Here is a 25,098-nt window from a genome sequence, read left to right on the forward strand (position 1 = left end):
GGGACTCATAGTCTCCATACAAGGATTCCTTCCTCAGAAATAATTTCACTAGATAGGGACGTTGAAATTGACGTACGTATTGACATGGTGTTTCCACCATGAGCCTTATTTCCATATACCTATGGCCTAGTCTAGGACTAGGACCTTGTCTATAACTTAACAAATAATGTATGTGTGTCAAGCACCCAGGGTAGTCTTTGAATTAATAAAAGAAAATGTAGAAATAAAACTTATATTTCCATCAATTCAATAGAATATGGTAAATCTTCAAGAGTTTCAACTGTTTTAGTATACAGCAGTTTATGCATCACTGCAATAGTGCTATTGACCACATCTAGGTCTTGAATTAGGTCTTTAATGACCGCTAATGTCTGCGTCAGCACCTCCGTAACCTTCTCGTCTTTCGTCATCAAGTATTGCTGGTAGAAAGCGTCTATAAGTACCGTACACCAGTCCAAAAGCTTATTTTCTTCAACTTCCACACCTTTTCCTGTCTTCAACAAACATGCTACATATGCTAATAAAAATAGAGCGTTATCCAGAGACATACTACTCCTTAGATAAGTTAGCACGAAAGAATCGCTGACTGTTATACCAAGTAGATAGTCAAGAAGCTTAAACTCCGACACATATTCACTATAAGCTGCAACAACTTTGTCACTAATCGAAGCATCTTCTTTAATCGTTTTCATTTCATTAATTGTTTTCATTACATGGTTTATTAAAAGCACAACCACTGATTCGGGGACATCTTTAAACTCCTTTAAAACATCAATTATTCTCTCACAATCAATGTTGGATTCTTCAAATATATTATTAATGACTTGTGCACAAAGAGTCCTCTCAGATAATCCCTGTTTTAATGGTTTACCGTTCCAAGTTAATTGCGATTCTGATTTATTTGTTGCTGTTCCCCAATCGGCAATTTCTAACGAGTCATCTTCAACGATTTCATGCGAGCCTAGTAAACTCGACAGCTGACGTCTCTCTTCAATGACATAGGGTAGTATTCCGATATGGTTTGAAGCTTCGAGAATAATCCGGTCACCAAAACAGTACAGTTTGGCATCCGCGGTGTACATTTTCATGGGATATTTGCAGGATCCGATGTTGAGTTGGACGTTGTAGGCGACAATGATGGCTCCGTCGCGGTCGAAGTTGCTGCCGAAGGCGACGATGTGGTTTTGGCCCATCCAGCTGAGGGAGACACGGGAGGGTGCGGATACCCACGGGATGGTGCCGATGGACTGCCAGGAGCGCCGGGATAGGTTGTAAGCGGTCATTTTGGAGTCACTCCCTGAAATAAAATAAAAAAGACATTCATTCCTGCTTGTATGTGAAATAGTAAAGTTTCTGACGCACTGGTTTACATGCATTTCATCATTGATTTTGGCGCCTATTTAGCGTAACTGGAAATTTCGCGATTTCGGAAAATTTACCGACAGCACATAAAAAAAAAGTATCGCTTACACAGGATGTAGACCGTTTTCTCGGACGCGTGGATAAGCTGACCAACGACATACACGTCGGGTCGCGTCACCTTGACTCGGTGCAGCTTGGACTTGTCCATGTCTCCTAACACCACTCTCAGCGGGCACTGTATAATCTGAAACGCAAATATTTCACTTTATTAATTAACTTCAAAAATGATGAGGGCCGCAACTCAATCTCTTTCAATTTGTTGAAGCGATTATTTCCCCCCACTGAACCAACTTGGAAATTAGACATTGCCCTTTTCTATAGTTTGCAGCCTTGTTGCACCTAGTTGTATCTTACCTCATAACTCATAATCCTGGTCAATTCAATTCAATTCAATTATTTATTCATAAAATTTACATTTTATACGTCATTACAACTTTTGACAAGTAGCATATCTTATTGCTGACTTTCCTTAGTGACATAATTAGTACCTATACATATAAAACTCCGTAAGCATCCCTGATAGTCGTCATGCGTCAATCTTGTCTTACCTCATAGTCCTGTTTATTCTTGACAACGTAGCATATGTTGTTGCCCCTGTCCTTGTAAGTGCTGACGGCCACAATTTCGTCGGCATCCTTAATAGTTGCCTTGCCATCATAAGAATTGCGATTTTCGAGCGCGTACGGCAGGGAAGCGCAGTTGCCATTCGCGAAGATGATCAGTCCTGGTAAGACTCGGAAAATTGGGAGTGGGAACTGAAAAAGAAAATAGCAGGTAATTTATTGTTGTAAACTTGGTAGCCTGGATTCTGCAAAAGTTAGTATAACTCCTATCTAAAAACTTCACTTTTTTAGCTTGACATAATGATTTGCTTCTCAGATTGGCGAAAGCGAGGGAACAGGAGCCAATATTTATGATATCTTGTAAAATTACAGGAGAGGATAGAGGTTTTGTTCAGAACTTTTAAAACACTGACTGTTACTGTATATTCAGATATACAGTGGTGACTGTAACTACTAGCTACAACAAAGTAAACTGGCAGACTTTTGATATATCTATCAATGCAATAAAGTGGTTGAATAGTCAGTTGACTATGTGAACAACGGGGATTTTTACATTTCCCAGTAGTTACCACTGGTAACAGCTTGGTGGTAACTAGTGGAAATAACCCACCGCGAGCCATACCACTTAGCTGCAGCGTACGCCATTTTATACTACCTATCTACTACAGTCTATTTGTTGTAGTAAATCTGAAAGAGAAACTTGTAAACAAATGTTATTTTAAATTCATTAGGTTCCTAAGTAATTTAACTTCAGACCAAAATGAAACCCTTCTTACCATAGAAATAGTATTTATATACTCTTTCATCTCGCTAGCAAAGCTAGAATCAAACAGATTATTGCTCACCTTATATTTCTTAACTTTGTCCAAGTTGTCTGAATCGTCCTTCCACATTTTTATCGTATTATTGTTGAAGACCCCCACATAGCAACTGTTCTCTGTGTCGTAAAAGACTGGCGCCGTGATGTGATCCTTGGACGTCCAACCTCCCGTCTGTTTTTGATCTGTAAGCTACATTGTAAACAATTTAGAACATAACCTAACTTTTGTACATTAAGAAATTGATGTTTCATAAACATAAAGTAAACATAATTTTCAATCTCTGGTGTATTGCGCTGCTATGGGATATTTTAAAGCGTCTTACCCTGTATTTGTTGACCACATTGCGTCCCAACGTAACAATAACAGTTTCCTCCTCCTTATCCTCTGATATTCCTAGGAAGCTCTTCTGATCAATCAAGGGACACAACACATAGTAGCTCTGTAGTTTAGCCATTATTGACGACTAGTTCACACCGTAAATATTTTAAACCATGGATTTTAAAGAAAAAAAGCACATGGATCTGTTTTGAATCCAGGCATTACCATGAACTGTCATTATGACAGCACTTCTACTGTCATTGTCAAATAGTGAATGTAATTTTATTATACTTGGTCAACCAGATCTTGACAGTAGAAAAAGGCGGCAAATTTGAAAAATGTAGGCGCGAAGGGATATCTACCCATCGAAAATTTGAATTTTGCGCCTTTTTTTACTGGAAAGATTTGGTTGACCAGCTATATTTGATTGTGATTAAAATTGGACAAGTAGTTTTTAACGTTAGCTTGAATAGCACATAGTGTGAATATAATGTGCAGTCGACCACCCAAGTTTGGGGTTAGAAACCAATTTAGAAACAGCAGAAAACAACTTCTATTTAATTTGCGTGTGATAAAAAACGAACTAATGTTTGTAAACCGAAGTATTAGAGAATATAAACCTTAATAATACGTTACTTGTACAGTAGTGCTGCCAACCCTGGGCTAACTTTTGGAGTTTAACAGTTTGTTTTTGTTAGCGGTGTTGCTGACTGTACAACTTCTATCCGTTCCGTTCCATTCCATCCATTTGTGTGTCGTTCACGTTCAAGGTCGCGTTTTATCGTCAGTCCCCATCCCCAATTCCATTACATCACTACACTATTTGATATTATAATTAATTCTCAAGTTCTGTTCTTATCACACGTATACGAATACCACTTATTTACTTATCAGTCAAGTTCAATCGGAGTTTATAATATTTGCTCACTTTCTGATCGGAAGTCGTCCGTAGTGCACGTTCCAATAAGCCGGTATTCAACATGTCCACAGCTGGAAAAGTGATCAAGTGCCAAGCGGCGGTCGCCTGGGAGGCCGGCAAACCGCTTTCCATCGAAGAAATCGAGGTGGACCCTCCTAAAGCGGGCGAAGTCCGCGTAAAGATCACCGCAACCGGCGTGTGCCACACCGATTCCTACACTCTATCCGGAAAGGACCCGGAGGGTGTGTTCCCTGTCGTTTTGGGGCACGAAGGTGGTGGAATCGTCGAAAGCGTCGGCGCGGGCGTTACCGCGTTCAAGGCCGGCGACCACGTCGTCCCGCTATACGTGCCGCAGTGCAAGTCTTGCAAATTCTGCCTCAACCCGAAAACTAACCTCTGCCAGAAGATCCGTATCACCCAGGGCCAAGGAGTGATGCCTGACGGCACCCGCCGCTTCCACTGCAAAGGTAAAGAGCTCTACCACTTCATGGGCTGCTCTACTTTCAGCGAATACACAGTTGTCTCTGAAATTTCTCTCTGCAAAGTCAATGAAAAAGCTGCACTGGACAAGGTCTGCTTGCTCGGCTGCGGCATCCCCACTGGATATGGTGCTGCTCTGAACACCGCTAAAGTTGAGCCCGGATCCAATTGCGCTATCTTTGGTCTCGGAGCTGTTGGTCTGGCTGTTGCTCTGGGTTGCAAAGCTGCTGGTGCTAAGAGAATCATTGGTATTGACATCAACCCTGACAAGTATGAGGTTGCGAAGAAATTCGGCGTCAACGAATTCGTCAACCCTAAGGATTACGACAAACCCATCCAGCAGGTGCTGGTTGACTTGACTGATGGTGGTTTAGATTACACTTTTGAATGCATTGGTAATGTTAACACCATGCGGGCAGCTCTCGAGGCTTGCCACAAGGGCTGGGGAGTGTCTGTGATCATTGGAGTGGCCGCATCTGGAGAAGAAATCAGCACCCGTCCATTCCAGCTTGTGACTGGTCGCACATGGAAGGGAACGGCTTTCGGAGGATACAAGAGCATTGACAGCGTTCCCAAGCTTGTGGACGAGTACCTGACTAACAAACTGCCTATTGACCAATTTGTGACCCACAATGTGCCTCTTAAGGAGATCAACGAAGCCTTCCACTTGATGCACACCGGCAAGTCCATCCGCGCTGTAGTCCTCTTTTAAACTGCAATTTGTGATCCGTTCTATGCACTTTATGAAGACCAGATATACTCACAAATTTATATATTGTATAAAACATATAATGTAATGCATTTATTATATGTTAACCCAGTTGTAAGTTTATAACAGCATTTTTGGTGTTTGAATACTCTATATTTTTTACACTATCTTTTGTTTTATTGGTCAGTCCCCACTTTTCACTTCCTAAGATCTGAACTAAGTGAATCAACTGATTTACACAACAAAATTTGAATTAAAAGAATTTGGTAGCTGATTTAACAGGTCCAATTCCCAATGGATTTAAAAATAGTCCAATTTTTTACATTTGATTTAACCTATTTAAAATATTTTGCATATGGTTAATGAGTGTGAAATAAATATGTTCAGCTACCCTTAAAATTAAACAAGTCCATATTTAAAAAAAACGAGTTTTCTGAGAGATTCTGATATGAATGACTCTCACAACTGCTCTCACAATACTTGTATGTGGGTCTTTGAAAAATAGGTACAAACAGCAACACTCTTAACTGTCCATCGGTGGACCTTATGCCTTTTGTAATAGGGTCCACCGATGGTCAGTTAACACATTGAGTGCCGAAAACCCGACTATCGGGTATTTTATGATGTCGTTCTAGACCAGACGACCCGATAGTCGGGAGCGTGGTACTACAGCTTTATATGACGAAGTTGTTGTGGCCTGGCGCGGATGTCTTGTTTGGCTGGATGGCAATGAATGTGTTAACAGTGTGGGCGATGGTAAATTATTGTAATTTAGGTGGAAAATAGATAATTCACATGACAACAAACAGCTTCTACGATTGGCTGCACAAAAACGATAAGTCAAGGTTAAACGGTAACCTGCATTTGTTATCGATAATAACAAGTTACGTAAGTGGCCGGCCATGACTATAGGAATGTAGTATCAATAAGAAAACTAAAGTAATGAAAAGTAACTTAAAGTTTATTTTTTAACAAATATACCTACATTTAAATATTCATTTGACAGTTATAAAACTTATAAATTACTAATAAGTAATAATGATTTCGTAGGTAATTATGAATGATGTTTGTTAACATTTAAAAAAGATAGTTGTGGCATTATCTATGAAAAGGGACCTTATTGTCGTTGGCGCTTACGCCGCCCAGCGTCGCGCGCCATTGTATTTATATCGGAGCATCGTTAATAATGGCGCCGGATACGTTACGTTGTTGGCCCAATATAATTATACTTGTCTACATATTGGGCCAACGTAACGTAGGCTAATATATCGCATAGACAATTAGACACGATGGAACGAGATAGATCGCTCGGAAGCTTGCTCCCTCTAACGCATAACTGAGTCCCTTAATCAAGGCGTCACTCAAAAGGATCTGTATATTACAACGTGCACGTGCACGTCTACGCACACGCACCCGGCGTGCACAGGCCTTTATTAAGGTCTCAAGTTGTTTCATATAGAAATAACATTCAGCAACATTCAATTCAACATTCATTCAGTTGTTTCAACTCGACAATGATCACATATCAATTTGTTTCATTTGTATTGCTAGTTAGTGTAAGGCCTGAGTGGACGCTCGGAGCGGAGCGTTCGGCGAGGCGTGCAGCGTGGCGTCGGCGTCAGGAGTAATTACCTTACACTAAGGCCTGAGTGGACGCTCGAGTTGTGCGTGCAGCGGGGCGGGGCGCGCGGCGTGCATGTTAAACAAATGCATGCGTATAGGAGCGGCCTTAGTGCACGCTGCTTGTGACCCCGACGCCACGCTGCACGCCCCGCTGAACGCTCCGCTTCGAGCGTCCACTCAGGCCTTACACTTACACAAATAAATTATCTTACAATTAGGAAGAAATAAGTCCATCAAACAGACCTACATAAAATTAACCTATAGTGTCCCTAAGTGTGTGTGGCGAGTTTTATACAACTTATTACATTTTTAGGTGAAACAGTTTTTTTATTCGGACATTATCTGCTTGTAGTATTCCACGTATGCGTCGCACTGCTCGCCTGTAACAATATAAATATACATTTAATTACAGTTTACTCTGTTTAGTATTCTCTTGACCAGGGATTCTTAGCGCCACTTGCACCATTACACTAACCCGGGGTTAACCGGTTAAACCTGAAATTACCATGGTTGTAAAATTTAACACTGGGTTAACGGTTTAACCGGTAAGGGATGGGTGAGACCATCCCACTAATCCGGGGTTAAGCGGTTAAACCGTTAACCAAGTGTCAAACAGGTCAAACTGTATTGGTAATTCCAGGTTTATCCGGTTAACCCCGGGTTACTGGAACGGTGCAAGTGGCGCGAATTTATTTAAATTAATGCCGTTTATTTTTGACAGGATAATTAAATTGTATTCCCAGATTTTGTGGATCGGATCCCTTTTTCCTAAATTACGTCAAAGTATAAGTTTCCATCACGGTCAGACCTCATGTTTATCGGCACCATAGCACCATACGGACACCGATAACATATGGATAACTTATGGCATGGCGGGTCACCTGATAAGTATACACGTCAGCGAATATCGCGCTTGCCTTATGACTTATGGTGGCAACATTGTCTTATTTATGTAACCGTTGTGAAAATAATATTGACATTTAAGTATTTGTTTTAGGCACCTGGAAAGTAGTATTAGTAGTAACACTAATTGTCCAAGTAGATCTTGCATTCAAGAGCACATAACATATCGATTTTTCCACTGTCCAAAAAGATAATAGATAAATACGAGTATTAAGATAAACCCGCATATTATAGCATATATGGGCATGATAAAGACGCTATTAGTCGTATAGATAACACTTTGTTTATCCTTGTCTGAATGTGATAAACATAATTCATTCATTTCATTTCATTTCATTTATTTTTATTCATAACAATAAAATTATTGTGTTGAACATAAACTTAAAATTAAAAATTAACACTACATTAAATTAAATTACATGCAATTAAAGCTTAATGAAGTGATCCCAAGCTGATGATATTAATGAAAGTATAAGTACCTATATTCAAATTGTAATTGTTATAATTAAAATTATATCATGTCAAGGAATGAAATGTAAATAAAAATAAATAAGTATATTAAAAAATTAAAATTTACTAACTAAGATATAAGCAAAAATTTAATAATATCATCACTTTGGTATCGTCATAGAAAAATACAGTCACATTAAAACATAAAACTCATTAAAAAAATATAATAATAATATAATATATATCTAACAAACTACTATTAACAGCTATCGGCTATAAAGTCAGTTATACAATAGTACGACTTTTTTAATAAATAATTCTTGAGTCTTGCATTGAAAATTTTACTGTTTGTAATTGTTTTAAATTCTGTTGGTAATTTATTGTAGAGAAAAACGGCCTGGTAACTTGTGGCGTGCTTCATAACGTTAAGCCTCGGGACTACAGAATTTTTAATGTCTTTTCGCCTAGTAGACATCCTGCTTTCTCTCTCGGTCGTGCTCTCATACTTGTGTAGGTGTTTTACTAAGTCCGTTAAAAGTACAAGTATGTAAAGACACGGTGCGGTAAGGATTCCGAGTTTGATGAAATGGTCTCTGCAAGAAGCCATTTGTGGTATGCGTACAATCGTTCTGATTGCCCTTTTTTGTAATATAAAGGCAGCATTTACATTATAGTTACAGCTGTTGCCCCATAATTTGATGCTATAACGAAGCTTTGCTTCTATAAGAGCGTGATATACCATTTTTAGTTGTGCGGTATTTATAGAATCTCGCAGGCAGCGTAAGGCATAACAAGAGGAACTAATAGTATTGCTCAGTGCCTGCATTTCGTGCTTCCAGTTAAGTTGTGCGTCAATATAGACCCCCAACAATTTAACAACATCAGCTTGCATAATTTTGTTGCCGTTTAAACTTATATCCAAACTATCCGATTATTTTGCTGTCGCTGAAAATAGTATGACACTGGTTTTGTTGCTGTTTAGTCTTAGATTATTTATTGCGAACCACTCATTAAAAGCTAATTGTTATTAATACCTTGTTTTAGCTGCTCTAAATTAAATAGTACATTACATACCTAGGAAGGTGAATTCGTGAATGCTCTAGATCGCAGGTGTTTGTGGCCCGAACCGAAGGTGAGGGCCATAAATATGCGATCCGGGGCTTTACGAATTACCGCCCGTGGTTTCTCTAAAGTCCTGCCTTGACCAGGCCTAGGGTGACGTAAATATACTAATTGCCGAATTAAAAATAAGAATAAATCTTCAATATTGTTTATGTTAAGTATGACCAAGAACTCCAATTCTTTTTGTTTCAAAAAGAAAACTCGGGCCTTCCGAATATTACCTAGTTTACCTACCTATCTAAATTAATTGAACTGAGTAAGTACACCAACATATTTATCACTGACCTTTCAGAAAATGCGGCGCCCCTCTTACCCTGTCGTTTCTCGCCTGCAGCGCCCTACAATTAAATATTTTCATTGAATAATACATTATTATATTTATTTATTTTCACCACAAATTTGGGATGATGATGATGACAGCAAGCAATCGCTCGAAAAGATAGAATATGCTCGAAGAGAAGAAGAAAGAAAAGAAAGCACCATACCTTTGGCCTAGTTTCGAGTCTCTAATAGATGACGTAAATTTATGACATTTAACAAATTAACACATATCAGTAAAAGAATAAGGATCAAAGTCAAATGGCGTTTTAACAGTTTTAAACTTCTGTCGAAAGATGACTTACTAAATTTACTGTGGCTACATAATTTACTTTGTCAATCCGCCTCTATATCAAATTCTTTTTGACAAGAGCCATGCTCTTAAATTGTGATGATGATGACACATTACATATGACATATATGTATAATATTACGAACAGGTATGGCGTGCCACACTTTTCTGTCACGTGTGCGTCTTGTGTGTGTGTGTGTGTGTGTGTGTGTGTGTGTGTTACCTATACACCGCGGCGAAGGCGCCCGGGTCGCCGTTCTGCTCCGCGCACTGTTTGGCGGCCTGCAGCAGTTTCCGGGCGGGTATGGCGTGCCACACGTGTGTCACGTGTGTGTGTGTGTGTGTGTGTGTGTGTGTGTTACCTATACACCGCCGCGAAGGCGCCCGGGTCGCCGTTCTGCTCCGCGCACTGTTTGGCGGCCTGCAGCAGTTTCCGGGCGGGTATGGCGTGCCACACGTGTGTCACGTGTGTGTGTGTGTAATGTTACCTATACACCGCGGCGAAGGCGCCCGGGTCGCCGTTCTGCTCCGCGCACTGTTTGGCGGCCTGCAGCAGTTTCCGGGCGGGTATGGCGTGCCACACGTGTGTCACGTGTGTGTGTGTGTAATGTTACCTATACACCGCGGCGAAGGCGCCCGGGTCGCCGTTCTGCTCCGCGCACTGTTTGGCGGCCTGCAGCAGTTTCCGGGCGGGTATGGCGTGCCACACGTGTGTCACGTGTGTGTGTGTGTGTGTGTGTGTGTGTGTGTGTGTGTGTTACCTATACACCGCCGCGAAGGCGCCCGGGTCGCCGTTCTGCTCCGCGCACTGTTTGGCGGCCTGCAGCAGTTTCCGGGCGGGTATGGCGTGCCACACGTGTGTCACGTGTGTGTGTGTGTAATGTTACCTATACACCGCGGCGAAGGCGCCCGGGTCGCCGTTCTGCTCCGCGCACTGTTTGGCGGCCTGCAGCAGTTTCCGGGCGGGTATGGCGTGCCACACGTGTGTCACGTGTGTGTGTGTGTGTGTGTGTGTGTGTGTTACCTATACACCGCCGCGAAGGCGCCCGGGTCGCCGTTCTGCTCCGCGCACTGTTTGGCGGCCTGCAGCAGTTTCCGGGCGGGTATGGCGTGCCACACGTGTGTCACGTGTGTGTGTGTGTGTAATGTTACCTATACACCGCGGCGAAGGCGCCCGGGTCGCCGTTCTGCTCCGCGCACTGTTTGGCGGCCTGCAGCAGTTTCCGGGCGGGTATGGCGTGCCACACGTGTGTCACGTGTGTGTGTGTGTGTGTGTGTGTGTGTTACCTATATACCGCGGCGAAGGCGCCCGGGTCGCCGTTCTGCTCCGCGCACTGTTTGGCGGCCTGCAGCAGTTTCCGGGCGGGTATGGCGTGCCACACGTGTGTCACGTGTGTGTGTGTGTGTGTGTGTGTGTGTGTTACCTATATACCGCGGCGAAGGCGCCCGGGTCGCCGTTCTGCTCCGCGCACTGTTTGGCGGCCTGCAGCAGTTTCCGGGCGGGTATGGCGTGCCACACGTGGGTGCCGGCTTGCTTGGCCGCGCCGATGGCTGAAACGGGCTCGTTCCAGCTTAGCAGCACCTCTTCTATTTCCTATTGATACAGTTAAAGTTGAGTATTAAAGGCTTTGGTAGCACTTTTCAAGAAATATGTATATTAGCCAGCATATTTCTTGAAAATTGCTGGCACGCCAGCGGCCTGGCGTCGGCGAGCGACTATTGCTGAAGGAATGTCACCTGAACGGCGTCCAGTCTCCACATCATGTCCAACGCCAGCTGCGCGTGGTGGCTGTGCTTCCCGCCCAACGCCAGCAGCTGGCACGCCAGCGGCCTGGCGTCGGCGAGCGACTATTGCTGAAGGAATGTCACCTGAACGGCGTCCAGTCTCCACATCATGTCCAATGCCAGCTGCGCGTGGTGGCTGTGCTTCCCGCCCAACGCCAGCAGCTGGCACGCCAGCGGCCTGGCGTCGGCGAGCGACTATTGCTGAAGGAATGTCACCTGAACGGCGTCCAGTCTCCACATCATGTCCAACGCCAGCTGCGCGTGGTGGCTGTGCTTCCCGCCCAACGCGAGCAGCTGGCACGCCAGCGGCCTGGCGTCGGCGAGGGACTATTGCTGAAGGAATGTCACCTGAACTGCGTCCAGTCTCCACATCATGTCCAACGCCAGCTGCGCGTGGTGGCTGTGCTTCCCGCCCAACGCCAGCAGCTGGCACGCCAGCGGCCTGGCGTCGGCGAGCGACTATTGCTGAAGGAATGTCACCTGAACGGCGTCCAGTCTCCACATCATGTCCAACGCCAGCTGCGCGTGGTGGCTGTGCTTCCCGCCCAACGCCAGCAGCTGGCACGCCAGCGGCCTGGCGTCGGCGAGCGACTATTGCTGAAGGAATGTCACCTGAACGGCGTCCAGTCTCCACATCATGTCCAACGCCAGCTGCGCGTGGTGGCTGTGCTTCCCGCCCAGCGCCAGCAGCTGGCACGCCAGCGGCCTGGCGTCGGCGAGGGCGCCGCGTCGAGCCAACGCCCGTAGACGAGATGCCGCACCGCCTGTTTACAAATAGCGAAGAAAAAAATTGGCTGTTTCGTACATTTTGGCTAGTCCATTTTCTATGGGAGGGTAAATGTTTCCCAAAATCTCCCTGGCAATGGGAATGCAGTTATTTCTTAGCCATCGTGTGTGTATATATTACCTGTTACCAGTGCACGTACGCAGAGCGCCGCGCATGTGTGCTGGACCGTTATGTTGTGGCGGGCTAACGAAGCTAAGTAGGCTGTCACCACCTGCGCAGGATTATTGGAATAAGTAGTGTACCGTCATTGACACAGTATGTCATTTAAAGTCTATTTTTTTTATTCCGTAGACTGAAATGACAGTTAATAGTATGAACATGAAATGTCATTTCATACTATTAACTGTCATTTCAGTCTACCGAATAAAAAAATAGACTTTAGGTGACTGATCAATGACCATTTTCATTTCTCATGCTCTGAAAGAGGTACATTATTGTTCTAAAAAGTGCGCAGAAATTGATACGTTTCTGCACTAGAGCATTTAGTTTCTAAGCACGATTTTTTAAAAGATACGATATTTAAGAAAAAAAATTTAAGATAAGATATTTTATAAAGAGATATATGTATATGGATAAATGATTTTTTATTTATATATTATTTTTATATGATTTTGACCCATGTTCTTTCAGATATGTGTTAAAATTGTTGAACATCAAACGGTGTTATCAACGCCATCTAGCCGAGCATAGGCCAAAGGTGTGGCGCCATCTATCCGAGACTGACTTTCTCTTGATTTCCGAGGCACGTTTTTTCCTTAGACTTTTTTCATCTTATTGGCAAGGTGCGAAGTCGGTGGAGGGGGAAGTGGCGCTGATCGTCACAAACACAGGTAATTTTATGGAATGTCTCACATTAGTACTAGCGGCAGCCGATTGAACTAATTTGACTCCATAAGATTTAACGTAGAAAGTCCGACAAAATGAGGGCAGCACCAGTCGTACACCTAGCGAATACGGATTTACATATGTCTTTGGTAAAGAACAGCGCCATCTCTGTCAAAGCCGTCACAAACCTGCACCAAGTTGTTGTGTGGCTGCAGCAGCGTGCACATGTGTTCTTGTGTGATGAGCACGGGTATGTGTGCAGTGGGAGCCCCGGCCTCCCCTGCGGTGTTCCGCGCCGCCTCTTGGTCGGCCCACTTCCTATAACAAGCCTAGGTCTGGCCACAAACCTGCACCAAGTTGTTGTGTGGCTGCAGCAGCGTGCACATGTGTTCTTGTGTGATGAGCACGGGTATGTGTGCAGTGAGAGCCCCGGCCTCCCCTGCGGTGTTCCGCGCCACCTCTTGGTCTGCCCACTTCCTATAACAAGGTCTGGCCACAAACCTGCACCAAGTTGTTGTGTGGCTGCAGCAGCGTGCACATGTGTTCTTGTGTGATGAGCACGGGGATGTGTGCAGTGGGAGCCCCGGCCTCCCCTGCGGTGTTCCGCGCCACCTCTTGGTCGGCCCACTTCCTATAACAAGGTCTGGCCACAAACCTGCACCAAGTTGTTGTGTGGCTGCAGCAGCGTGCACATGTGTTCTTGTGTGATGAGCACGGGTATGTGTGCAGTGGGAGCCCCGGCCTCCCCTGCGGTGTTCCGCGCCGCCTCTTGGTCTGCCCACTTCCTATAACAAGGTCTGGCCACAAACCTGCACCAAGTTGTTGTGTGGCTGCAGCAGCGTGCACATGTGTTCTTGTGTGATGAGCACGGGTATGTGTGCAGTGGGAGCCCCGGCCTCCCCTGCGGTGTTCCGCGCCGCCTCTTGGTCTGCCCACTTCCTATAACAAGGTCTGGCCACAAACCTGCACCAAGTTGTTGTGTGGCTGCAGCAGCGTGCACATGTGTTCTTGTGTGATGAGCACGGGTATGTGTGCAGTGGGAGCCCCGGCCTCCCCTACGGTGTTCCGCGCCGCCTCTTGGTCTGCCCACTTCCTATAACAAGGTCTGGCCACAAACCTGCACCAAGTTGTTGTGTGGCTGCAGCAGCGTGCACATGTGTTCTTGTGTGATGAGCACGGGTATGTGTGCAGTGGGAGCCCCGGCCTCCCCTGCGGTGTTCCGCGCCGCCTCTTGGTCTGCCCACTTCCTATAACAAGGTCTGGCCACAAACCTGCACCAAGTTGTTGTGTGGCTGCAGCAGCGTGCACATGTGTTCTTGTGTGATGAGCACGGGTATGTGTGCAGTGGGAGCCCCGGCCTCCCCTGCGGTGTTCCGCGCCGCCTCTTGGTCTGCCCACTTCCTATAACAAGGTCTGGCCACAAACCTGCACCAAGTTGTTGTGTGGCTGCAGCAGCGAGCACATGTGTTCTTGTGTGATGAGCACGGGTATGTGTGCAGTGGGAGCCCCGGCCTCCCCTGCGGTGTTCCGCGCCGCCTCTTGGTCTGCCCACTTCCTATAACAAGGTCTGGCCACAAACCTGCACCAAGTTGTTGTGTGGCTGCAGCAGCGAGCACATGTGTTCTTGTGTGATGAGCACGGGTATGTGTGCAGTGGGAGCCCCGGCCTCCCCTGCGGTGTTCCGCGCCACTTCCTGGTCTGCCCACTTCCTATAAATATCAGAAATAAGTTAAAATTTTAATATCAAGAGGTTACTAAATATAGAACGCTTGACAACTTCCCATCATTGTTGCAGGCGGCTCTTGTCTATTATTTTGTGCGTAAGAAAACTTTAAACTTACCGCTATTTATAACTTCGAAACGTAAAATTGAACCCGCTGCTATCAAAGCCACAAAAATACAATTAAAGGTATGCTTAACAACTTTATTGTAAATATCTGGGAGACCGAAATTTTCTCGGAAAACATAAAAACTCAAAAATGCGGGTTTTCCCAGAGCTAAGACCTAGCTAGATCGATTTTTTGGCCCCGAAAACCCCATATACCAAATACCCCCCCCCCCACCCCCATATAGCCCCCCCCCCCATAGCAAACCCCATATAGCAAATTTCATCGAAATCGTTAGAGCCGTTTCCGAGATCACCGAAATATATAAATAAATAGATATATACACAAGAATATAATAGGTATATATGTAATACAATAATTGCTCGTTTAAAGGTATAAGATACTTAATGTAACGCCTCAAGCTGTTTCAAACCTTATTGTAAGAGCCTAAGGTCTTTATCTGTACTTGCCTGTACACTGCATTGATTTCGTCAAACACTTTGGACAGTTGAACTAAATAAGTGTCCGGGCTGGACACCAGCTGATCTAATATGCTGTAGATGGTTTCCTTGCCGTCTGTACGTCGGAGAAGCACTGCTACTATCTTAGATATCTCATCTTTTGGCACCTAGGAAAATATCATAATAAGTACAGAATATAACCCATATGTCTAACCTAACCCTTTGTAAGGCAGGGGGAATATATTTCCCATCTGATTTTGGACTTTATTTCAAAGCGATAGGGTTAAATTTTGCATAATTTCTGAACCCTTATGCCTTATAATTCTTGTAAAGGATTAAAATAGGGGTCTCAAAGGCCTCTGCCTGAGAAATAGCAGCCGAAATTATTGAAATTATTTTAGTTGAGTAAGGATAACACATGATTTGTTAGACAGCTTGACTCCCAAAAAAAGTGTATAGCCATATTCCTGGACCTGGCTAAAGCTTTCGATACTGTGACAATTCCAACACTTATTGACAAGCTAGAGTACATAGGAATAAGAGGTCACCCTCTAAGAATTTTTAAAGATTACCTTTCTGATCGAATACAACGAGTATCGATTGAAAACCATGTAAGTGACGAACTCCCCATTGATTATGGTGTTCCTCAGGGAAGTATCCTGGCCCCATCCCTTTTTCTGACGTACATAAATGACTTATGTGCCCTCCATATCCCAAACGGTAGAGTTATATCCTACGCAGACGATACAGCCCTACTCTTTAACGGCGATACATGGAGTGACGCATTCAAAAACGCGCAAGTAGGTTTTAACCTAGTTACCCGCTGGCTCAAAACAAACGCACTAACATTAAATACCGATAAAACAAAATATATCACGTTCTCCTTAAATACATCTACCCAACCGTCCGATAACTTTCACTCTTTAATAGCACATAACTGTTCAGATCCCGACACATCGTGTGTAAACCTTAGCCCTAATAACTGCCCAAAACTCAGTAGCACTAACAATATCAAGTACCTGGGCGTAATTATCGATCAGCATCTTAACTTTAAAGCACACATTGAGTCTCTGACAGCTAGAGTTAGAAAATTAATTTATGTTTTTAAAAACCTCAGACATGCGGCAAATCGAACTCTTATTAAATCCGTTTATCTAACTTCTCACAAAATATCAAATGCAAAATATGTTGAAAGATGTAAAAATATTGTCAAAGGTACCTGGAATGTAATTAAAGAAAATACTAGTAACAAGGATTTACAAAACAAATGCATTGAATCAGTACTGGTCAATAACAATTTAATTTCATCACCTGACAAAATCGCTACTGCATTTAACAATAAGTTTATCGATGAAATTAATAATGATAGCAGACAGGGAACTAAATATACAAATAATGTATTAAAATCTAGTTTATATCTAAAACCAACAGATCCATCTGAAGTCTATAGAGTTATTAAAAATTTACGGAACACTAATTCAGTAGGCTACGATAGCATTCCTACTTGCCTCATAAAAGAAAATGCTGACCTGCTGGTATACCCGCTAAACCATATCATTAATTTATCAATTAGAGATGGATGTTTTCCTCATAAACTTAAAGTGACAATTGTGAAACCAATTCTTAAAAAAGGTAAACCTTCAGATATGGATAATTATAGACCGATCGCCCTTATTCCTGTATTTTCGAAAATAATTGAAAAAATTGTTTACCATAGATTAGTTGAATTCATTAATAAATATAATATACTTACCAATACACAATTTGGCTTTCGAGCAAACAAAACTACGGCTTTAGCTGTATACGAGCTTGTTAAAATTGTCAGTCAATGTAGAGATGACAGGACTCCTGTATCTGCTATATTTATGGATATGTCCAAAGCCTTTGATCGAGTGTGTCACAAAAGGCTTCTGGATAAATTATATGCCTGTGGGATACGAGGAAATTGCTATTCATGGTTAAAGTCATATCTCCAAAACCGATACCAGTGTACTGAAATTCAAGCACATTGCCAAATAAATAATACATTCAACAGCTACAGGTCTGAATATAAAAAAGTAATGTATGGAGTACCACAAGGCAGCATTCTTGGTCCGTTACTGTTTTTGATTTATATCAATGACCTACCGGTTATAACAAAACATAAAATACTACTTTTTGCTGATGATTGTTCCATAATTATTCGTAGTGATGAGACTGAAAACTATGAGACAGAAATCAATAATGTGTTTCATGATGTTAATGTTTGGATGGAAACTAATAACCTTCAAGTAAATTTACAAAAAACTAAGCTAATGGAGTTTTACTCGCCACAGGGCAAACAAGTCCAACCAAAGATTAGTTATAAGGGTTGTGAGCTAGAAAACGTTAACCAAATTAAATTTCTAGGCATAATAATTGATACTTATAGTAACTGGCACCACCATACAGAGCATATTTTAAACAAATTAGCCAAATTCATATACCCTCTACGTAGACTAAAAAATATATCATCAGAACAAACAGCCTTACTTGCCTTCCACTCATATATAATGTCAAATCTGCGTTACGGACTAATAATGTGGGGAAACAGCAGCAATAAAGATAGAATCTTTACATTACAAAAAAAATGCATTCGTTCCGTTTACGGTATCAATCAAATGGAATCATGTAGATCATATTTCATCAATAACAGGATACTTACTTTCCCATCACTTTATATATATGAAATCTGCATATTTGTAAAAAATAATCCAGATTTGTTTCCTGTAAAAAAATCTAGTACTCAACCAATCCGAACCAAATACATGTACGATATAATACGCGCTAACCCTAAATCGGCACTATTTTCAAAAAGCGTTATATGTATGAGTATAAAGATATTTAATAAACTTCCCACAGACCTTAAAAAATTCGCATCATTACCCTTCAAAAAAAGATTGTTTGATTGGCTAATCAAACATTGCTTTTATAGCATAAATGACTTTTTACAAAGTTAGCTAGTTATTAAGTACCTACAATTTAATGATATGTCTATCTATGTAACTGTTAATGTTAAAAGTAGTTCTAAGACAACTTACTAAATATTGTACGCCTTTGTAAGGCAGGATATGGAGAACATGAAAAATTTGTACCACCTTTGTAAACCCATAACCATACAATAAATATATTTTGATTTTTGATTTTGATTTTGATTTGCACTTTGTCAATCACTGCTAGTATATTGTATCACGTCCTGGGGAGGGGCAAACAAGACAATGATCATCGACGTAGAAAGAGCTCAGAGGGCAGTCCTTAAAGTTAGCACTTTCCGTCCCTTTCGCTATCCCACGACCCAATTGTTGTCCGAGTGTAAAGTTCTCAGCGTTCGACAGTTATTCGTCTTGAACACAGTATTAAAAAAACATTTACTCATACCCTATAACCCCCAGATTTTATCTGACAAGCGACGTGCTGACATCGTTTGCACCAAAGATTCATTCCGCTCCGCAAACACACGTAAGTTTTTCTGTTTCCTCGGCTCTTTCCTTTACAATAAATTCAATCTGCTATTGAATATTTACCCAATGCCCAGTAAAGTCTGCATAAAAGCGGTACAAACGTTACTCACTGGCAAGTCGTACGAGGACACAGAAAGGCTACTAGAAATAGTTACTTAGAAGTTAAGAAAAATAGGAAAGATTTATATGTACAAAAAAAAAATTGTTAAGTACCTATGCCACCACTTAGTGTTCTAAAGAGTAGAAGATAGTCATAGTATATTAGTTATTGTTATTATTATGTAAATAATCTTTTTGTTGGTAAGCACTTCCCCACTTACACATTGACCTACAAAAAGTGCATACCTAAGACACAAGTAAATGTTTACTTAGTTTAGGTATTGTTATCAAATTTCCATTAGCGACAGAAAATACACATTTGTCCGGTATTTATAGTTCTTAACATGACCTTTACTTATTTTAAGTTGAATCTATGAATGTACTAGTATTTAAGCATAAATTGGATAATTACCATTGTATCAATCAAATTAGCATAAGTTTTAAATGAATAAATATTATCTAAAAAAAAAAAAAAAAAAATTTAAACTTTCACGATTTTACACATTATTAAATTGTACAACGGGACTTAATCGCGTATTTAAGCTTCAAGATTGACCTCTGACGTTTCGAGGACGGCGTGGTCCCCGTGGTCTCGGAGAAGACTGGCTAAAGTTGACATCAAATCTTCTAGCCGCGCGAGTTTTTAGAACTACCCGCACGTGGTCTTGGTGTTGTTGCGACAATTTAATAATGCGTAAGAATAAGTAGTTAGTAATAGTAGTAAACTCTTTATTGAACAAAAATACATATTAAAATGAACAAAAAATTAGTAAGAAGTATAAAGGCGAACTTATCCCTTATAAGTTGATATGAACTGCTACTGGAAATAAGGCATCCAAGCGAAAATAATCTTAGGAGACTTGTGGCGTCTCATCCAGCTGTCACTGTCGACGACTTGCCACATGATTCTAACAGATGGCGTTAGTGAGGTAGAAACCTACATCGCACTTACGGAGTTTCAAATGCCAATTACTATATATACTCCATCTGAATATCTCTCAGCGGACTGGCCTGGAGAGAGTACTCTCTATTGCCGTCTCTCTACCTTCACTAAAAACTTATATTTGTGGAGCCAGTACGTAGCATTAATAAAAACCGGCCAAGTGCGAGTCGGACTCGCGCACGGAGGGTTCCGCACCATCAACAAAAAATAGAGCAAAACAAGCAAAAAAACGGTCACCCATCCAAGTACTGACCCCGCCCGACGTTGCTTAACTTCGGTCAAAAATCACGTTTGTTGTATGGGAGCCCCACTTAAATCTTTATTTTATTCTGTTTTTAGTATTTGTTGTTATAGCGGCAACAAAAATACATCATCTGTGAAAATTTCAACTGTCTAGCTATGACGGTTCGTGAGATACAGCCTGGTGACAGACGGACGGACGGACGGACGGACAGACGGACGGACGGACGGACGGACGGACAGCGGAGTCTTAGTAATAGGGTCCCGTTTTTACCCTTTGGGTACGGAACCCTAAAAATGATTAAAAGGTATATTTACAGCATGAGCCAGCCCAGTGGGGATGAGCTTGACGCGCCATAGACATCCTAGACGCGCATCGATGATATAATCCGGTTGAAACACCACCCAGTTGCCTGAATCTAGTGTTTATAATATGGTCAAGGAAAAACATAACACATATTAAAGTCAAACAGTTCCATTTGGCCCAAGAATACACTTGTAAGTTTTACTTGGGTAAGTAGGGACACAGCTAAACTACAGAATGAGAGATGAATATCGTTATCTCATTCTAACAAATAGCTTTGTCCCTTCTTACGTAGGTAAAACCATAGAGAAATATAGTAAGACAAGAGTGCCACTCCATACATCAGTTTTGGTACCAAAAAGACTATTAATTTCAGTGTCGACATCTAGCATCGAGTAGCGGAACTATCAGTACTGCTACTTGAGAATAGATGTAGCACCGACCGGAAAGTCTTATGCTCAACAACATAAGTGTAGGCGATGGTACTACAGGTATGTACCTGTCCTTATCACACATGTGATGATAGTAAAGGATACACATAGGACAGAGTTGTCCGTCGACATAAGCCGGTCGCATGGTATGCGCCGGCACCACTGGGATGTGAACAGTTGAGTTGGGCTCCGACTTGGCTTCTTCCATTATGTCGAATATTTGAGAGGTTTGGCTTGACTGGAATAGATAATGTTTGGTTAATTAAATTTCATACTAGTCACACATTCATTGCCACCCAGCCAAACAAGAAATCCGCGCCAGGCCACAAAAATTTCGTCATATAAAGCTGTAGTACCACGATCCCGACTATCGGGTCGTCCGGCCTGGGAATGAAATCATAAAATACCCGATAGTCGGGTTTTCGGCACTGAATGTGTAAAACTACAAAATAATACTAAGACTCAACATTTTGACAATACAATTGGCCTACCTAGAAGTTTAGAGAATGAAGTGAAGTCCCTATTTTTTTTTATACCACATTGGTGGCAAATTAGCATACGGGCCGCCTGTTGGTAAGCAGTCACCGTGGTGACTGAAGAGCTGGCAGCTTTCTCGCACAACGTATTACCATCGCAATTTAGCGGGGAAATGCTGCCAGCATCCTCGGTTGCTAAAGGGGCCAAATTTACACAAAAAGAGTACGAATGGCAGACTTAACACCTTGAGGCATTCTCTACCGGTCAACCACTGGGCTCAACAGAGACAGTTTGAAATTTATTAGACGTATTTTAATTTTATTTTGTATTAGTTTTTAGTTTTAATTAAGTTTATTTTATAGATAAGTTAGTTTCTTTTTTTAAATATCAGTTGTATATCATAATGTATTGTATGTAATGTATTGTTTATTGCAATAAATACCTATTTTATAAACTATTAAACTTTCAACTTTGCCTCCCGTGAATATTATAACTTGACCATTCAAGTTCAAGGCAATTATTTTCTTGAAGTGTTAAAGCACACTAAAGAGTAGAGTTCCAGTCTTAATTTGCCAGGCAAGAAACGACCTTAAGGTTTTAAATGTAGAATTGAATGTTGATTGCCACTATACCTGATGGTGTACAGCAACAAGGTTATCCAGCACGCTAACGGCGAAGCGCCCCGCAAGTCCTGTCCGCAGAATTCGCGTCTGTCCGCCGCCAGTTACGGGTAGCAGCCACAACTGAAATTAAGTCAAACTTCATCAATTTCATCATTTTCCAAACGATGACCAGTATGAAACTTTGAAGTGTGTTTTTTTGTAAAATATAGTTTGAGCCAAAATAACAAAACACGTGTCCATTATTTTTTCATGTTCTTCAATATATATTCAAACCAGTAATTAATTAGCAATTTGCTTGACCAAAACTCTCTACAGAACTACTACTTTGGAGGCCAATTTCTTCCAGTAAGTTGAGTATGGGCAGCTAAAAAAAGTCTGTTATTTTAGACTACTCTATAACATATATGTACACTCGGCGTCACGGAAATCGCACACCCACGGATTTTTGTTTCAAGCGAATATAGCTCTTATCATATGTATTATACCCTATCAATATTAATATCATTTTAAAGCACAATTAATAAGCTTTAAAACAAGAATAAATCATTTTCGGAAAAAATAATAATAATCACGAAATTATGGCGTTCTGAAAGAACACCTAGAATACGCGTTGTAAGGGTCGCTAGTTGCATTACCTTGGATAGGTATAAAAGGGGGTAAAAGTGTGATATGGGTCATTCGGTATCCAGAGTTCACAGAGGTCATCCCGGAACAGCTGGAGAAAGATAACACCCCAAGAAAATTGATACCACGGAAGCAGTAGCAGCTCAAGCAGTAGCCCTGGTGGATTCAGGAATGACGCAGTCTGCGGTTGCTCGGCAGCTCAACATAAGCCGTTTCCGAGTTCTACGAGCAGTTCATCGATTCCAGTGACAGATGTGACGCCGAGTGTATAATAAAAATCACTAAAAATAAATCAAATCGGAGCCGGACAGTTGGGTATTTCCTTAAAAGCTATTAAAAGTAAACGCCTTTTAAATGCAACATCTGTGGCCTTACCTCAGTGGGACCAGGTGCAAGTACGGAGGCACTGCTGGCGTGCCTGAACACGGCGCACCAGGTGGCGCCGCAAAGCCGCAGCAACATCACGTCACGTTCCACTACGGGCTTGTCCACTGATCAAAATCAAATTTACTGTTAGAGTTTAGCCCAGACTGTACAAGTGTTATTTATTATGGCCTGGATGCGAGTCCCTTGTGTCCTAACTCTATCAGAAAATTTTCCTTTTTTCAAAAAGGATGTAATAGGATTAAATTGAAGTCCGAATATTTGCAAAAATTAAGGTATCAATAAGTGAAAACTGCAAATAAGTGAGTATGTAAATTATGCAAATTCAACTCACATTCCAATTTCTGCAGCTTGCTGATGGTGGAATTGGTCAAAGCAAAAGGCTGCAGCAGGGCTCCATTGTTTCCTGCCAAGAGCACTATGTTGCTCTGGGCGCACCATGAGAACCAGGCTCCGCTGTGAAATAATATTTAGGGGTGAATCAACTTTTTCTTGTCACTCGTTACCATGGTTACGTTCTCCTGGGTCACTCTTTAAAACCTGATTTTTAGGCATTTAAATTCACCAAACACGCTTTTTTGTGATACTTATATACCCTTTACATAGAGGATCGTCTACCAAGCGTGTCAGAAGAACGTGGTGTACAATGTCGTCTAACAAACTATGCTACTATTGTCTCTTGGATGACCGGACAGAATAACAACAAGAAATAGTTAATTCACTCTTAGACATGTTACATATTGATTGATTACATTTTATATATTATCAACTTAGATCAAATGTGTGTCCTTTCAATAAATTAAAAACCAGCCAAGTGCGAGTCGGACTCGGACTCGCACACGAAGGGTTCCGTTACCATTACGCAAAAAACGGCAAAAAAGTCACGTTTGTTGTATGGGAGTCTTGTAGATCATAAAAAAAATGAATCACTATCAATTGTTTTGACACACTTAACACGGGAATACCCGTACATAGCGAAAAATATATCCCTAAATGCTACAAACAGAGCCTAGAAGGTTGCTGGCAGTGAATGTGTTAATAAGAATAAACATTTGATTATGATATACTGATTGTTACCTAAATGAAGTACTTTTCAGACTTTTCAACTGTTTCTTCTCTGGAAAAACTTGCAACAGCTCAATCCCATGGTCTGTAATGAATGCTATCTCATTGACCCTCGGCCACACAAACCCCAGTATTTTGGCATTCTTCCACTTGCAAGTATGCGAATATTCAACATTCGTAGGAACCAAGTCTTTGAAATTCACGAATTCCACATTAGCATTCTGATTATCTAGGTTTCTTTGAATAGCCAGAATATTATGGTCTGGCGAGAATTTGATTGAGATTATGGGACCTCTATCTTCCATTCTGAAGGATGTTGATTTGGTTTCGTCCATACCGCTGACCGTGACGCCTGTAACGCCCCCGGAGCGTACTGTAAAAACCTTGAAAGCGAAATATGTTCCAACGATGAAAAGAGAAATTTTACTAAAAGTAAGCGAGTTCAAATTATTTATATAGTTATATTTGCATTTTCATTTGTTAAGTTATAATTAACAAGGCACTTTAAAAGTAATACATTGTTTAGAAAGCGTTAAATAGGAGTTCATTTACCTGCCCATTGGTATCATCGAAAAACACATTTGTTACCGGGCTATCAGCGTCGAATCTCTTCGGTTGTTCTGAAAGCGCTAAATAGTATTCGTCGCTATCTTTAAGGCTGAATTTAGCCATGTTTATTGCATAATATTTTTATTTACGCTAGAAAACACAATTTCCAAATTATTTGTTGTTTTGACACTGACAGCTGTCGTTTTGTAATATTTAATTATAATAAAGTGGAACGTAGCCAGATAATACTATTCAA

General features: G+C 41.7%; 3 protein-coding genes across 3 annotated transcripts; 1 reads left to right on the forward strand and 2 right to left on the reverse strand.

The window, feature by feature from the left end:
* Positions 1 to 218: 218 nt before the first annotated feature.
* Positions 219 to 3,350, reverse strand: LOC134652381 (nucleolar protein 11). Its single transcript, XM_063507556.1, has 5 exons — positions 3,129 to 3,350; positions 2,831 to 2,995; positions 1,971 to 2,177; positions 1,471 to 1,606; positions 219 to 1,297 (listed from the first exon to the last, which is right to left on the reverse strand). The coding sequence occupies exons 1-5, from the start codon at positions 3,258 to 3,260 to the stop codon at positions 231 to 233; spliced, it is 1,707 nt and encodes a 568-aa protein (XP_063363626.1). The 5' UTR covers positions 3,261 to 3,350; the 3' UTR covers positions 219 to 230.
* Positions 3,351 to 3,981: 631 nt separating this feature from the next.
* LOC134652382 (alcohol dehydrogenase class-3) lies at positions 3,982 to 5,399 on the forward strand. The gene has a single exon (XM_063507557.1). It carries the CDS (start codon positions 4,105 to 4,107, stop codon positions 5,233 to 5,235), a length of 1,131 nt encoding a protein of 376 aa, XP_063363627.1. The 5' UTR covers positions 3,982 to 4,104; the 3' UTR covers positions 5,236 to 5,399.
* A 1,770-nt stretch (positions 5,400 to 7,169) lies between these two features.
* Positions 7,170 to 25,060, reverse strand: LOC134652383 (regulator of MON1-CCZ1 complex). Its single transcript, XM_063507558.1, has 14 exons — positions 24,846 to 25,060; positions 24,306 to 24,676; positions 23,563 to 23,684; positions 23,220 to 23,335; positions 22,230 to 22,340; positions 21,226 to 21,358; positions 20,704 to 20,804; positions 15,630 to 15,791; positions 14,917 to 15,042; positions 12,633 to 12,723; positions 12,338 to 12,489; positions 11,365 to 11,534; positions 9,616 to 9,668; positions 7,170 to 7,235 (listed from the first exon to the last, which is right to left on the reverse strand). The coding sequence occupies exons 1-14, from the start codon at positions 24,963 to 24,965 to the stop codon at positions 7,183 to 7,185; spliced, it is 1,881 nt and encodes a 626-aa protein (XP_063363628.1). The 5' UTR covers positions 24,966 to 25,060; the 3' UTR covers positions 7,170 to 7,182.
* Between the last annotated feature and the right edge of the window lie 38 nt (positions 25,061 to 25,098).

Source organism: Cydia amplana, chromosome 11 (genome assembly GCF_948474715.1).
Source record: "Cydia amplana chromosome 11, ilCydAmpl1.1, whole genome shotgun sequence".
NCBI lineage: Eukaryota > Metazoa > Arthropoda > Insecta > Lepidoptera > Tortricidae > Cydia > Cydia amplana.